The following is a 14,328-nucleotide window of genomic DNA, read 5'->3' as shown; positions in this document are numbered from 1 at the left end:
GCAATGGGTTCAGCACATGGAGGTGTGCTCTTTCGGAGCATAATAGAAGACTGCGCACCTCCTTGTTGGCTCCAGCCCCTTTTATAACCTGTGTCCGCCCCAAACCAGGGTGAACCACAATGCACCTCCTGGAGACAAAAGTAGAGTGACACGTCATGAGTGGCATAACTAGCGTCCTATTTGGAAACGCAACTTCAATGATGACCTCATGGCTGCCATGACCCAAACACCTCACCAGTCATCGTCTGAGCATCAATAATGCGATGACAAGTCATAGGTGTGGGCCTCTGCAAGCCATTTGGGAGGACACCTGATGCCCTGTGGTCTATATGGGACCCCCACATCAGGGCCAGGGCCAAAGAGTTCATTACCGGACCTAGTCTCTGATGCAGGAAGTGCCTGAGCATGCTCAGTAGCATGAAATACAGTCTCTGAAAAAAGACTATCAGCTTTAGCATGGTGTCTAGGCACAAAACAGGACTTAGACCCGGCACGGAATGCAAGCACCTGTGCAAAGAGGCTTTTCACACTTAGTGTGGGAGCATGCGCTGTATCCCGAAATGAAGACTTAGCGTCAGGAATAACACAGTCAGGCTGAGCATACTCACTAGGCGAAACACTGTAATTATGCTGCAGCTGGGGTACATCGGCACACGCATGCGCAATAGCTGCCTCTCCACACTTAGACGTGGAGGGGAAATTTGTCTTGGAGATGCTGTCTATGAACAGAAGGAAAAGCTAAAGGAAGCCTGACTTTCTATCCCTCCGAATTATGAAATGCAGCAATGAATTCCATGAGTTTGCTATAACATTAGCGTAGCAAAATGTGCATGAGGGTGTGATGTAGAGGTGCTAGAAATAGCTTGTCACCAGTGGGGCACTAATGGAATACAACAGCCAGTTCTATGATGCCACTAAATGGCAGTATTTTGTGCTATCATTATAGCTTATTAAAAACAGAGCAGGAGGGTGTCATGCACAGGTGCTGCACATAGATTTGCAGTAGTGTGAATAGACAAAAGTACAATAGCCACGTTTAGGATACAACTAGGTACAGTGAGTGTTTGCTAGTATAATGGCTGAGTTTAAAAAAGTTGGAGTGTGCAATGCAGGCAGACGTGCTGCAAATAACGTTCCAATACTGTGAATAGACAAAAGTACAAAAGCCACGTTTACGATACAACTAGGTACACTCAGTGTTTGCTAGTATAATGGCTTAGTTATAATGAGTTGGAGTGTGCAGAGGACAGGAGGGTACAGTGGCAGGATTGTGGTGCTCTGGGGAGAGGAATGGAAGCCTGCCTTTCTATTCCCTCCTAATGGTGAAATGCAGGGAGGAAATCCCTGACCTTGGCTACACAGACGCTGTTGCTGTTTGCAGGACCTGTCACTTATGGCTCTCTGACCCTGCCGCTTTGAGCCCTTAAAAGGACTGCTAGAATGTGCTCTCCCTAAGCTGTCTAACGCTGTGTATGCAGCGCATACAGCTGTATCGGCTATAGGACTCAGGAAGACGGAGCTGCGACAGTGATGTCTGACACCAAAGACGCAGAAGGCAGATAATGGCGTCCGTGAAGAAAATGTCCGGTTTTATAATGCAGGGACATGTGACATGCAGATCCTATCACACATGCCGTTGCTTCTCTGGCTCAAAGTCCACTTAGCTGTGTGTGTGTCTGTGATTGGCTGACATGCTGGCCCTCCCCACTACACGCGCGCGCTTAGGGAAGGAAGACAAGGAAAAAAAAAAAAAAAAATGGCGATCGCCATTATAGAAACAGCAGTGATCTGAAGGCGCTGTTCACGCACACTATACACTGAAATGTGATAATAGTGTGATTCACAGAGTGACTTACACTATTACAGCGGAAACCAAGCTATGATTTAGCTGTTTTTTGGCTGCTAGAACCGTTCTCGAACGTTTCTAGAACTATCGAGCTTTTGCAAAAAGCTCGAGTTCTAGTTCGATCTAGAACATGCCCCAAAATCACTCGAGCCGCGAACTGGAGAACCACGAACCACGAACCGCGCTCAACTCTACTCGTAACTAGTGATGAGCGGGCACTACTATGCTCTGGTGCTCAGTACTGGTAACTAGTGATGAGCGGGCACTACCATGCTCGGGTGCTCTGTATTCGTAACTAGTGATGAGCGGGCACTACCATGCTCGGGTGACCAGTACTGGTAACTAGTGATGAGCGGGCTCTACCATGCTTGGGTGCTCAGTACTGGTAACTAGTAATGAGCGGGCACTACCATGCTTGGGTGCTCAGTACTGGTAACTAGTGATGAGCGGGCACTACCATTCTCGGGTGCTCAGTACTGGTAACTAGTGATGAGCGGGCACTACCATGCTCTGGTGCTCAGTACTGGTAACTAGTGATGAGCGGGCACTACCATGCTTGGGTGCTCAGTACTGGTAACTAGTGATGAGTGGGCACTACCATGCTCGGGTGCTCAGTACTGGTAACTAGTGATGAGCGGGCACTACCATGCTCGGGTGCTCAGTACTGGTAACTAGTAATGAGCGGACACTACCATGCTCGGGTACTCAGTACTGGTAACTAGTGATGAGCGGGCACTACCATGCTCGGGTGCTCAGTACTGGTAACTAGTAATGAGCGGACACTACCATGCTCAGGTGCTCAGTACTCGTAACTAGTGATGAGCGGGCACTACTATGCTCTGGTGCTCAGTACTGGTAACTAGTGATGAGTGAGCACTACCATGCTCGGGTGCTCAGTACTGGTAACTAGTGATGAGCGGGCACTACCATGCTCGGGTGCTCAGTACTGGTAACTAGTGATGAGTGGGCACTACCATGCTCGGGTGCTCTGTACTAGTAACTAGTGATGAGCAGGCACTACCATGCTCGGGTGCTCAGTACTGGTAACTAGTGATGAGCGGGCACTACCATGCTCAGGTGCTCTGTATTCGTAACTAGTGATGAGCAGGCACTACCATGCTCGGGTGACCAGTACTGGTAACTAGTGATGAGCGGGCTCTACCATGCTTGGGTGCTCAGTACTGGTAACTAGTAATGAGCGGGCACTACCATGCTCGGGTGCTCAGTACTGGTAACTAGTGATGAGCGGGCACTACCATGCTCGGGTGCTCAGTACTGGTAACTAGTGATGAGCGGGCACTACCATGCTTGGGTGCTCAGTACTGGTAACTAGTGATGAGCGGGCACTACCATGTTCAGGTGCTCAGTACTGGTAACTAGTGATGAGCGGGCACTACCATGCTCAGGTGCTCAGTACTGGTAACTAGTGATGAGCGGGCATTACCATGTTCAGGTGCTCAGTACTGGTAACTAGTTATGAGCGGGCACTACTATGCTCGGGTGCTCAGTACTGGTAACTAGTGATGAGTGAGCACTACCATGCTCGGGTGCTATATATTCGTAACTAGTGATTAGTACTGGACACCTGAGCATGGTAGTGCCCGCTCATCACTAGTTATGATGAATGCTGAGCAATGTACTTGGTCATGACTTCAACTGGTTCAACAATAAGTTGTTTTCCTATGAAAAGCCACGTTTAACATGAGACTTTTTTTTAATGTCTAATGATGGAAAAAACTAACTTTCCAATCTTATTTATTTATTTTCCTTGCAGACCCTCCTGAAGTGATCATAACCATCAGAGGTAATAATATTCCACATGAATATATTTGGTGATGTAAAAAAATAATAAAGATGACATCCTGGTAAAGCCTTCCTCTAAAAGACAGGTGGAGAGCTGATGTACAGAGTCAACTTAAAGGGAATCTGTCCACAGGTTTTTACTATGTAATCTGAAAGCAGTATGATGTAAGAGAGCTTGGCGTGGGGCAGTAGCTGTGGGCGAGGTACTCGTCTCTTATATTCTAGCTTGTTACAAGAAGGTGAAGGTCCTGAATGGGACCTATCCTAGCAATCCTTGCTGAAGATCCAAATTCTTTGTTCTCTGGCTGCTTTGGTGGAAGGATCTTCTGAAGAGTTGTCTTGAACTTGGGCTTTATCCTTTTTTTTTTTGCTGCTTCCCCGGTTTGTCTTTCCCTCCCGTATGTCATATTAGTGCAGTGGTGGGTCTAGTGAACCTTACCTACCTCTCACTAGCCAGGGCTTCTACATGACTTCTCAGGATTTCAGGTTCCTGCTTGGCGACAAGTTTTGGAAAATGTATAGGGACTGGCGAGGGGAGTAGGGACAGCTGAAGGTGAGGATAAGAGGTGTCCCATCTACCCCTCTCACTGGCTCCAGGGCCCTCCATTGTTATCGTGTCCCTGATGTCCCCTTTGTGTGTCTTATTTTTTGTTGTGCCCAAGATGCCTGTAGGTCTGAACACACATGCCACGATTGTCACACTTGGCAAGCATGACGTGTACACAGAGGAAATATCTACAATAACATTTGATAGGTTTTTACTGCATCAACTCATAAGAGATGTAAATGTTGGCCACAAAGGCACCTCTGCTATTCGGCTGGACATTTGGTGCCCATTCAGAGTCTTGGCCCATCAACGAAATCTTGGTATTCTGATACACCAATTTGACCCTCTTTTTAAATATGTTATAAAAGACTGTGAAAGTTGATTCTTCATATTGGTTCTTCAAGATCTTTCATTTGGGTTCTTCAAGATCCTTGATTAATTCCATCTTGCCTAAATTCCATATTTGTGTGTCGAAGAATGTCCACCAATTGCCGATAAGGGAATTTTTACCATCATCATCTTGTGCTTATAATACAGTTGTGCCCTTCCTTCCTTTCCTCTTGACTCAACATATCCCAAAATAAATTGTGGAAATAGAAGTTCATAAATGACCATCTCGTTAATCAGTGTTGGACTGGTCTACTTGACCATCAAATAATATGGATATATTCTTTCGTAATGGGTCAATTGGGCTGATAATGGACCAGATGACTTATTTCTGGGGTTTCTTTCTTTTTTCGGGGGACTTCTAAGTGTTTGGTGATGGTATGCAAAACTATTAGCGTCTATGATAAAAGTGTAACTGGATCTTCTGGATAAATATTTCGTAATGTGAATGGAAGTATATCGGAATTTAGACAGTCGTTGATACTAGTAGGGAATCTACTTCTCGCTTTGGCTTCTAAAACTGGATCAAAATGGTTCATTTGGTACATTCCCTCCATTGTTTTGTTTTTTTGGGTTTTCTTTAGGCGGTGCCAGGAATAGTGTTATAGTCAAAGAAGGAGAGAGTGCCCAGATCAACTGTACCGTGGACAGCAACCCTACAGCCGAAATTTTTTGGACTGTGAGAGATGAGAAAAAAGAAGCAATTAATGGACAATGGCTGATCTACAATCTTACCAATATTAGTATCAGTGATGCCGGGAAATACGTGTGTTCCGGAAAGAATAACATTGGAAGCGCCGAAGGAACCATTGATGTAATTGTTCACTGTGAGTAGACCGCAAAGAACTATGGATTCTTCTCTATCTCTACTTATTTAATTTAAGCTTAAAGGGATTTCCCACTAATATATTGATGACCATTTATTTGGATTGGTGATCGATATCAGTTTGGTGGTGGATGGACTGCTGCCACCACCACTGATCAGGTGCTAGAAACTCCCGCTACAGCTGGAAATAAAGTCAACAAAATATAGAGCTACCGCTTCATTACACTGTAGAGATGACCCTGCTGACTCCACCCTCTAGTAATAATATATGACTGCTGACCCCATCCTCTAAATATAATAAATGATTTTGAATCTACCCTCTAGTAATAATATACCACTCTGCTCTGATGACTTCCCCTTCTAATAATAGAAGACTCTTCTGACCCTAGCTTCTAATAATAGATGATTCTGCGGACCCTAGTTTCTAATAATAGATGACTCTGCTGACCCTAGCTTATAATAATAGATGACTCTGCTGACCCTAGCTTATAATAATAGATGACTCTGCTGACCTTAGCTTATAATAATAGATGACTCTGCTGACCCTAGCTTATAATAATAGATGACTCTGCTGACCCTAGCTTATAATAATAGATGGCTCTGCTGACCCTAGCTTATAATAATAGATGACTCTGCTGACCCTAGCTTATAATAATAGATGACTCTGCTGACTCTAGCTTATAATAATAGATGACTCTGCTGACCCTAGCTTATAATAATAGATGACTCTGCTGACTCTAGCTTATAATAATAGATGACTCTGCTGACTCTAGCTTATAATAATAGATGAATCTGCTGACTCTAGCTTATAATAATAGATGAATCTGCTGACTCTAGCTTATAATAATAGATGACTCTTCTGACCCTAGCTTCTAATAATAAATGACTTTGCTGACCCTAGCTTATAATAATAGATGACTCTGCTGACTCTAGCTTATAATAATAGATGACTCTGCTGACTCTAGCTTATAATAATAGATGAATCTGCTGACTCTAGCTTATAATAATAGATGACTCTGCTGACCCTAGCTTATAATAATAGATGACTCTGCTGACCCTAGCTTGTAATAATAGATGACTCTGCTGACTCTAGCTTATAATATTAGATGACTCTGCTGACTCTAGCTTCTAATAATAGATGACTCTGCTGACCCTAGCTTATAATAATAGATGACTCTGCTGACTCTAGCTTCTAATAATAGATGATTCTGCTGACCCTAGGAACCATTGATGTAATTGTTCACTGTGAGTAGACCGCAAAGAACTATGGATTCTTCTCTATCTCTACTTATTTAATTTAAGCTTAAAGGGATTTCCCACTAATATATTGATGACCATTTATTTGGATTGGTGATCGATATCAGTTTGGTGGTGGATGGACTGCTGCCACCACCACTGATCAGGTGCTAGAAACTCCCGCTACAGCTGGAAATAAAGTCAACAAAATATAGAGCTACCGCTTCATTACACTGTAGAGATGACCCTGCTGACTCCACCCTCTAGTAATAATATATGACTGCTGACCCCATCCTCTAAATATAATAAATGATTTTGAATCTACCCTCTAGTAATAATATACCACTCTGCTCTGATGACTACCCCTTCTAATAATAGAAGACTCTTCTGACCCTAGCTTCTAATAATAGATGATTCTGCTGACCCTAGATTCTAATAATAGATGACTCTGCTGACTCTAGCTTATAATAATAGATGACTCTGCTGACTCTAGCTTATAATAATAGTTGACTCTGCTGACTCTAGCTTCTAATAATAGATGATTCTGCTGACCCTAGATTCTAATAATAGATGACTCAGCTGACTCTAGCTTATAATAATAGATGACTCTGCTGACCCTAGCTTATAATAATAGATGACTCTGCTGACCCTAGCTTATAATAATAGATGACTCTGCTGACTCTAGCTTATAATAATAGATGACTCTGCTGACTCTAGCTTATAATAATAGATGAATCTGCTGACTCTAGCTTCTAATAATAGATGACTCTGCTGTCCCTAGCTTATAATAACAGAGGACTCTGCTGACCCTAGCTTATAATAATAGATGACTCTGCTCACCCTAGCTTCTAATAATAGATGACTCTGCTGACTCTAGCTTCTAATAATAGATGACTCTGCTGACTCTAGCTTATAATAATAGATGACTCTGCTGACTCTAGCTTATAATAATAGATGAATCTGCTGACTCTAGCTTATAATAATAGATGAATCTGCTGACTCTAGCTTATAATAATAGATGACTCTTCTGACCCTAGCTTCTAATAATAGATGACTTTGCTGACCCTAGCTTATAATAATAGATGACTCTGCTGACTCTAGCTTATAATAATAGATGACTCTGCTGACTCTAGCTTATAATAATAGATGAATCTGCTGACTCTAGCTTATAATAATAGATGACTCTGCTGACCCTAGCTTATAATAATAGATGACTCTGCTGACCCTAGCTTGTAATAATAGATGACTCTGCTGACTCTAGCTTCTAATAATAGATGACTCTGCTGACCCTAGCTTGTAATAATAGATGACTCTGCTGACTCTAGCTTATAATAATAGATGACTCTGCTGACTTTAGCTTATAATAATAGATGACTCTGCTGACCCTAGCTTATAATAATAGATGAATCTGCTGACTCTAGCTTATAATAATAGATGACTCTGCTGACCCTAGCTTCTAATAATAGATGACTCTGCTGACTCTAGCTTATAATAATAGATGACTCTGCTGACCCTAGCTTGTAATAATAGATGACTCTGATGACTCTAGCTTATAATAATAGATGACTCTGCTGACCCTAGGTTTTAATAATAGATGACTCTTCTGACCCTAGCTTCTAATAGATGACTCTGCTGACCCTAGCTTATAAAAAAAGATGACTCTGCTGACTCTAGCTTATAATAATAGATGACTCTGCTGACTCTAGCTTATAATAATAGATGACTCTGCTGACTCTAGCTTATAATAATAGATGACTCTGCTGACTCTAGCTTATAATAATATTACATGATTCTGCTGACTCCACCTTTTAATATATGACTTCACCTTCTAATAATAGATGACTCTGTTGACCTCACCTTCTAATAATACTTCATGACTCTGCTGACCTCACCTTCTTATAGATGACACTGCTGCCTCATTATTCTAATTATACTACATCACTTACACCTTCTAATAATAAATGATTCTGTTGCCTCCACCTTCTAATGATAATACATGATTATGCTCATCTTGTCTTGAAAAAATATAAGATGACCCTACTGACGCATTCTCTTATTAAAATAACACATGACACTGCTTACTCTGTCCCAGTCTATACAGTAAAGCAGAATGAGCTGCAAATCAACCTACACTGTGTTCTCCTTTTGCCCAAAGTAAAAATTAAACTAGATTAGAGTTTTTGGTTTTAAATGGACAGACAATAAAAATGAAACTTAACCACCACAATATATTTAATTTTCTAGTGATATATTGCATTATCATTTAGGAAACCGTCCTTGTTAAGTGACAGACAAGTTGAGATATATGTAAATGAGCAAATGTATTAACTTGCCTACCTTTACTGATAGTTTCGGGAGCTATTGGCGGGTCAAAAAGATCAATCATTTGATTAGGACATAAAGAAGAACCTAAAGTTGTCTTTTATGCCCCTAACAGCATTAGTGTAGCTGTATGAATCTTTATTTATGAAATATTTATAAAATTAATATTTTTTTTAGATGCCCCAAGAACACCAAATATAAACTGTGAAACGACTGGAGGTAAAACAATGTCTGTCCTTATTTTATGCCGTAGTTATGCCTTTACACAAATAGGAAATGCACACCTCTGTTGTAGATATTTATACCTCTAGGTGGTGCTGTAGATTAGTTTTATGTTACAGATTTTTGTGACTAATTAGTTTTGTGTTGTAGATTGTATTTTTGCTATACGCATGTGCTGTAGGTTTATTTTTACATTGCAGATTATTTCTGTATTCTAAAATATGTTTGCTCTGCAGATTTTTTATTTTTGGTATTTGCTATAATTTTATTTTTCCCAAAAAGAAGTACTTCACTCTACTTAGAATTTACAAATTACCAAATGCAAACTGTTCTATTAATTTTGCTTGGAAATTTTTGAGCTGCAGATTTTTGGGTCTTTTAAATTTAATTTTGTCTTTTGGATTGAACAGATTTCTGTGCTGCAGATTAATTTTATATTTTAGTTTATTTTTGTGTTTTTAGATTGCTTTTTGAGTTGTAGATTATTATTATTTTCTCAGTCAATTCTGTTTGTGTTTTAGGTTATTTTTATATTTTTGATTAAGTTTGTGTTTGAGATTTGTTTTACATTATAGGTTACTTTTGTGTTTTAGGTTGTTTCTTATGCTATATATTATTGTAGAGAATTAGATTTATGTCTATTTTTAAGATCTAGATTAGTTTTGTGTTTTAAAACTTTTCTGTTACTTAAAGTTTTAATTATAAATACTTGTTTGCTTTAGATGATTTATTTTGTATTTTAGATTTTTTTGTATTTGAAATCATTTAGTGTTTTAAAATTATTTTGTGCTTTCAATAATTTTTCTCGTGCAGATTAGATTTTGCCTATTGGTTATTTTTCTGTTTTAGATTAGAATCAAATTTGAAATTGTGTTTGTGCCGTAGTTTAATATATGTATCATATAAAATGATATATTATTGCAAAATTTGCGTTTTTGTGTGTGTATTTATACACAAACATTATATATAATATATATATATAATTAGATATTTAAAAGCATAAATAAAACACAGAAAACGAAAACATATATGATACTAATTAATACCTGAAAAAGTATTGTGACACAGAAAATGAATGAGATATATATATATATATATATATATATATATATATATATATATGTACATATATACACACATATAAATATTTATCATTCATTTTCTGTGTTACAATACTTTGTGTTTTATGTTTTAGATTTTTTTCAGGTATAAATTACTTTTATATGTTTTCGTTTTCTAAATTAGTTTTGTGCTTTATTTTTGATCTTTGTTTTAAATACTTTTTGTGCTGTACATTGTTTGGGCACATTAGTTTTGTAGTATAGATTTGTTTTGTGATTTTGTTTTTTTTTGTTTGTAAATGTTTCTGTGTTAGACAATTGTTGTGTCTTAGATAAATTTTGTGCTTAAGAATTTTTTTGTTCTGTATATGTTTATATTTAAATTATCTTTGTGCAAATAACTTTTGTAATTTAGTTAAGTTTTGTGCTCTAAATTAGCTTTTGTGTTCGAGAGTATTTTTATGCTGCATACTGTATATCTTTTGGGGGAAATCAATTTTGATCTGCAATTGTAGGATTTTTTTGCTGCAAATTTAATTTCTTCGGCGCTCCATTGGGAGACCCAGACGATTGGGTGTATAGCACTGCCTCCGGAGGCCACACAAAGCATTACACTAAAAAGTGTAAGGCCCCTCCCCTTCTGGCTATACACCCCCAGTGGGATCACTGGCTCACCAGTTTTCTGCTTTGTGCGAAGGAGGTCAGACATCCACGCATAGCTCCACTGTTTAGTCAGCAGTAGCTGCTGACTATATCGGATGGAAGAAAAGAGGGCCCATATGGGGCCCCCAGCATGCTCCCTTCTTACCCCACTTGTGGTTTGTAAGGTTGAGGTACCCATTGCGGGTACAGAGGCTGGAGCCCACATGCTGTTTTCCTTCCCCATCCCCCTGAGGGGCTCTGAGGAAGTGGGATCTTACCGGCCCCCAAGCCCTGAGGCCGGGCTCCATCCACAGACCCAGTGAACCTGCTGGATACGGAGCGGGGTACCGTTCAGGGACAAGGCCCTGCAACTTTCAGGTACTCTGTGTCCCCGTACAGACAGGCACGCACACGCCAGACTTGCTGGGTGTGTTAGTGCGCCGGGGACAGTAGCGCTGCACGCTGGGGTTTGAGTCACAGCAGCTTAGCTGTGTGACTTCATGTGCTGGGAACTACCGCGCCGGCCACTCTCGGAGCGGCGGCGCGGCTGGGACTTGTAGTGCGCCGGGGACTTAGCGCCGACCGCGCTTTTACGGCGGCGGCGCTTATAAATTTAGTCCCCGGCTTTTGCGGCCTAGCTCCGCTTCGTTCCCGCCCCCTCCCTGTCAATCAGGGAATGGGACAGACGCTGTGCAATCGTCAGCGCCGAGGGCTGGAGCCTTATTTACATGCTCCAGCCCTCTCACTAGGCACAGTGGGACGCAGGTTTCCCGCTTTTGGTCTGAGCACGCCCAGGGCCCGCCCCCCCCCTCCACAGGACGCCGGCAGCCATTCCTGCATGCAGTCTGGCTGGAGGACGGACACAGGCTCTGGGAGACCCAGACTAGGGATTTCTGGCGACCACACACCCGCGTTTAGCGGGCGGTAAGCAGCACATTAGTGCTGGCCCCACTAGTGCCACAGTGTTGTATTGGTGTACTTTTTCCTGTACCAGATATATATATATATATATATACTGCACTGTACGATCGCTTCTTGGCTGTATACCCCTATATTGCTCTGAGGAGACAGCAACATGTCATCCACAAAACGCAAGGGTGCCAAGGCACGGGCTGTATACACTGCTTGTACAGCATGTGGGGCTAATCTACCAGCAGGCTCCAACGACTCTCATTGTGTGCAATGTTCAGTCCCAGTGGCACTTCGTCAGCCAGAGCCTATGGTGGTGGTAGCCCAGGCAGAGACGCCTGTGAACCCTGCCCCGGTGACGGGGACAGAATTTGCAGTCTTTGCTGATAAAATGTCTGTGACTATGACAAAAATCCTGGAGACCTTGCAGTCCAGGCCAGTTGCTCAGACCATGGACACTGCTGTGTCTATGTTCCCCGGTCCCCCTCAGTTGGAACTATTCCGTACTTCAAGGGGGTCCCAGGCATCACAGGCTGAGGGCTCTGACTCTGATGACAGTCCCAGGCCGCCTAAGCGAGCTCGCTGGGAGAGACCCTCCACGTCATCACGCGGGTCAGGGTCTCAGCGAGAAGGGTCTCTATATGATGAGACAGAGGTGGGTGATCAGGAGTCTGGTCCTGACACCGCACTCAATTTGGATACGCCAGATGGTGACGCCATGGTAAATGACCTTATAGCGGCCATCAATAGGCTGTTGGATATTTCTCCCCCAGCCCCTTCAGCAGAGGAGGCAGCTGCGCAGCAGGAGAAATTCCATTTCCTGTATCCCAAGCGTAAATTGAGTACTTTTCTGGACCACTCTGACTTCAGAGAATCAATCCAGAAACACCATGCTTATCCGGAAAAGCGTTTTTTCAAACGTCTGAAGGATACACGTTATCCCTTTCCCCCTGACGTGGTCAAACGCTGGACCCAGTGTCCAAAAGTGGACCCTCCAATATCCAGGCTTGCAGCTAGATCCATAGTTGCAGTGGAGGATGGGGCTTCACTTAAAGATGCCAATGACAGACAGATGGACCTTTGGTTGAAATCTGTCTATGAAGCTATTGGCGCGTCGTTTGCTCCAGCATTCGCGGCCGTGTGGGCGCTCCAAGCTATTTCAGCTGGTCTGGCACAGGTGGACTCTTTCTTAAGTCCAGCAGTGCCGCAAGTGGCGTCCTTAACTACGCAAATGACTGCGTTTGCGACCTACGCTATCAATGCGGTACTAGACTCTACGAGCCGTACCTCAATGGCATCCGCCAACTCTGTAGTTTTGCGCAGAGCCTTGTGGTTAAAAGAATGGAAAGCAGATTCTGCTTCTAAAAAATGTTTAACCAGCTTGCCATTATCTGGAGACAGACTGTTTGGTGAGCAATTGGCGGAAATCATTAAACAGTCCAAAGGTAAGGACTCTTCCTTACCCCAGCCCAGATCAAGCAAACCTCAACAGAGGAAGTGGCAGTCAAAGTTTCGGTCCTTTCGAGGCTCGGGCAAGCCCCAATTCTCCTCGTCCAAAGGGACTCAGAAGGAGCAAAGGAGCTCTGATTCCTGGCGGACTCACTCACGCCCCAAGAAAGCAACCGGAGGTTCCGCTTCCAAGGCGGCTGCCTCATGACTTTCGGCCGCCTCCCTCCGCATCCTCGGTCGGTGGCAGGCTCTCCCGCTTTTGCGACATTTGGCTGCCACAGGTCAAAGACCGGTGGGTAACAGACATTTTGTCTCACGGGTACAGGATAGAGTTCAGTTCTCGTCCTCCGCCTCGGTTCTTCAGAACTTCCCCACATCCCGACCGAGCAGATGCCCTTCTGCAGGCGGTGCATTCTCTAAGAGCAGATGGAGTGGTGGTCCCTGTTCCTCTTCGGGAACAAGGACAAGGTTTTTACTCCAATCTCTTTGTGGTGCCAAAAAAGGACGGCTCATTCCGTCCTGTTCTGGACCTAAAACTGCTCAACAAGCATGTGAACGCCAGGCGGTTCCGGATGGAATCCCTCCGCTCAGTCATTGCCTCAATGTCTCAAGGAGATTTCCTAGCATCAATAGACATCAAAGATGCTTATCTCCACGTGCCGATTGCTACAGAGCACCAACGCTTTCTACGCTTCGTGATAGGAGACGACCATCTTCAGTTCGTAGCTCTGCCATTTGGTCTGGCGACAGCCCCACGGGTGTTCACCAAGGTCATGGCGGCAGTGGTAGCAGTCTTGCACTCTCAGGGACACTCTGTGATCCCTTACTTGGACGATCTACTTGTCAAGGCACCCTCTCAGGAGGCATGCCAACTCAGCCTGAATGTTGCACTGGAGACTCTCCAGACGTTTGGGTGGATCGTCAACTTCTCAAAGTCAACTCTGTTACCGACCCAATCACTGACGTATCTTGGCATGGAGTTTCATACTCTCTCAGCGATAGTGAAGCTTCCGCTGGACAAGCAGCGGTCACTACAGACTGGGGTGCAGGCTCTCCTTCAAAGTCAGTCGCACTCCTT

The 14,328-nt window shown here is 43.0% G+C and overlaps 1 protein-coding gene across 1 annotated transcript in view; it reads left to right on the top strand.

The window, feature by feature from the left end:
* Positions 1 to 14,328, top strand: part of LOC142257037 (sialic acid-binding Ig-like lectin 13) — an 86,898-nt gene that overhangs the window by 60,533 nt on the left and 12,037 nt on the right. The window contains exons 5-7 of the mRNA XM_075329092.1: positions 3,621 to 3,650; positions 5,168 to 5,410; positions 9,145 to 9,186. Coding sequence (XP_075185207.1) covers positions 3,621 to 3,650; positions 5,168 to 5,410; positions 9,145 to 9,186 — 315 coding nt within the window. The remainder of the gene's footprint in view (positions 1 to 3,620; positions 3,651 to 5,167; positions 5,411 to 9,144; positions 9,187 to 14,328) is intronic.

The sequence above is a fragment of the Anomaloglossus baeobatrachus genome, chromosome 11, assembly GCF_048569485.1.
Source record: "Anomaloglossus baeobatrachus isolate aAnoBae1 chromosome 11, aAnoBae1.hap1, whole genome shotgun sequence".
Classification (NCBI taxonomy): Eukaryota; Metazoa; Chordata; class Amphibia; order Anura; family Aromobatidae; genus Anomaloglossus; species Anomaloglossus baeobatrachus.
Note: the sequence above shows the minus strand (reverse complement) of the source record. Positions and strands in the feature narration are given on the sequence as shown.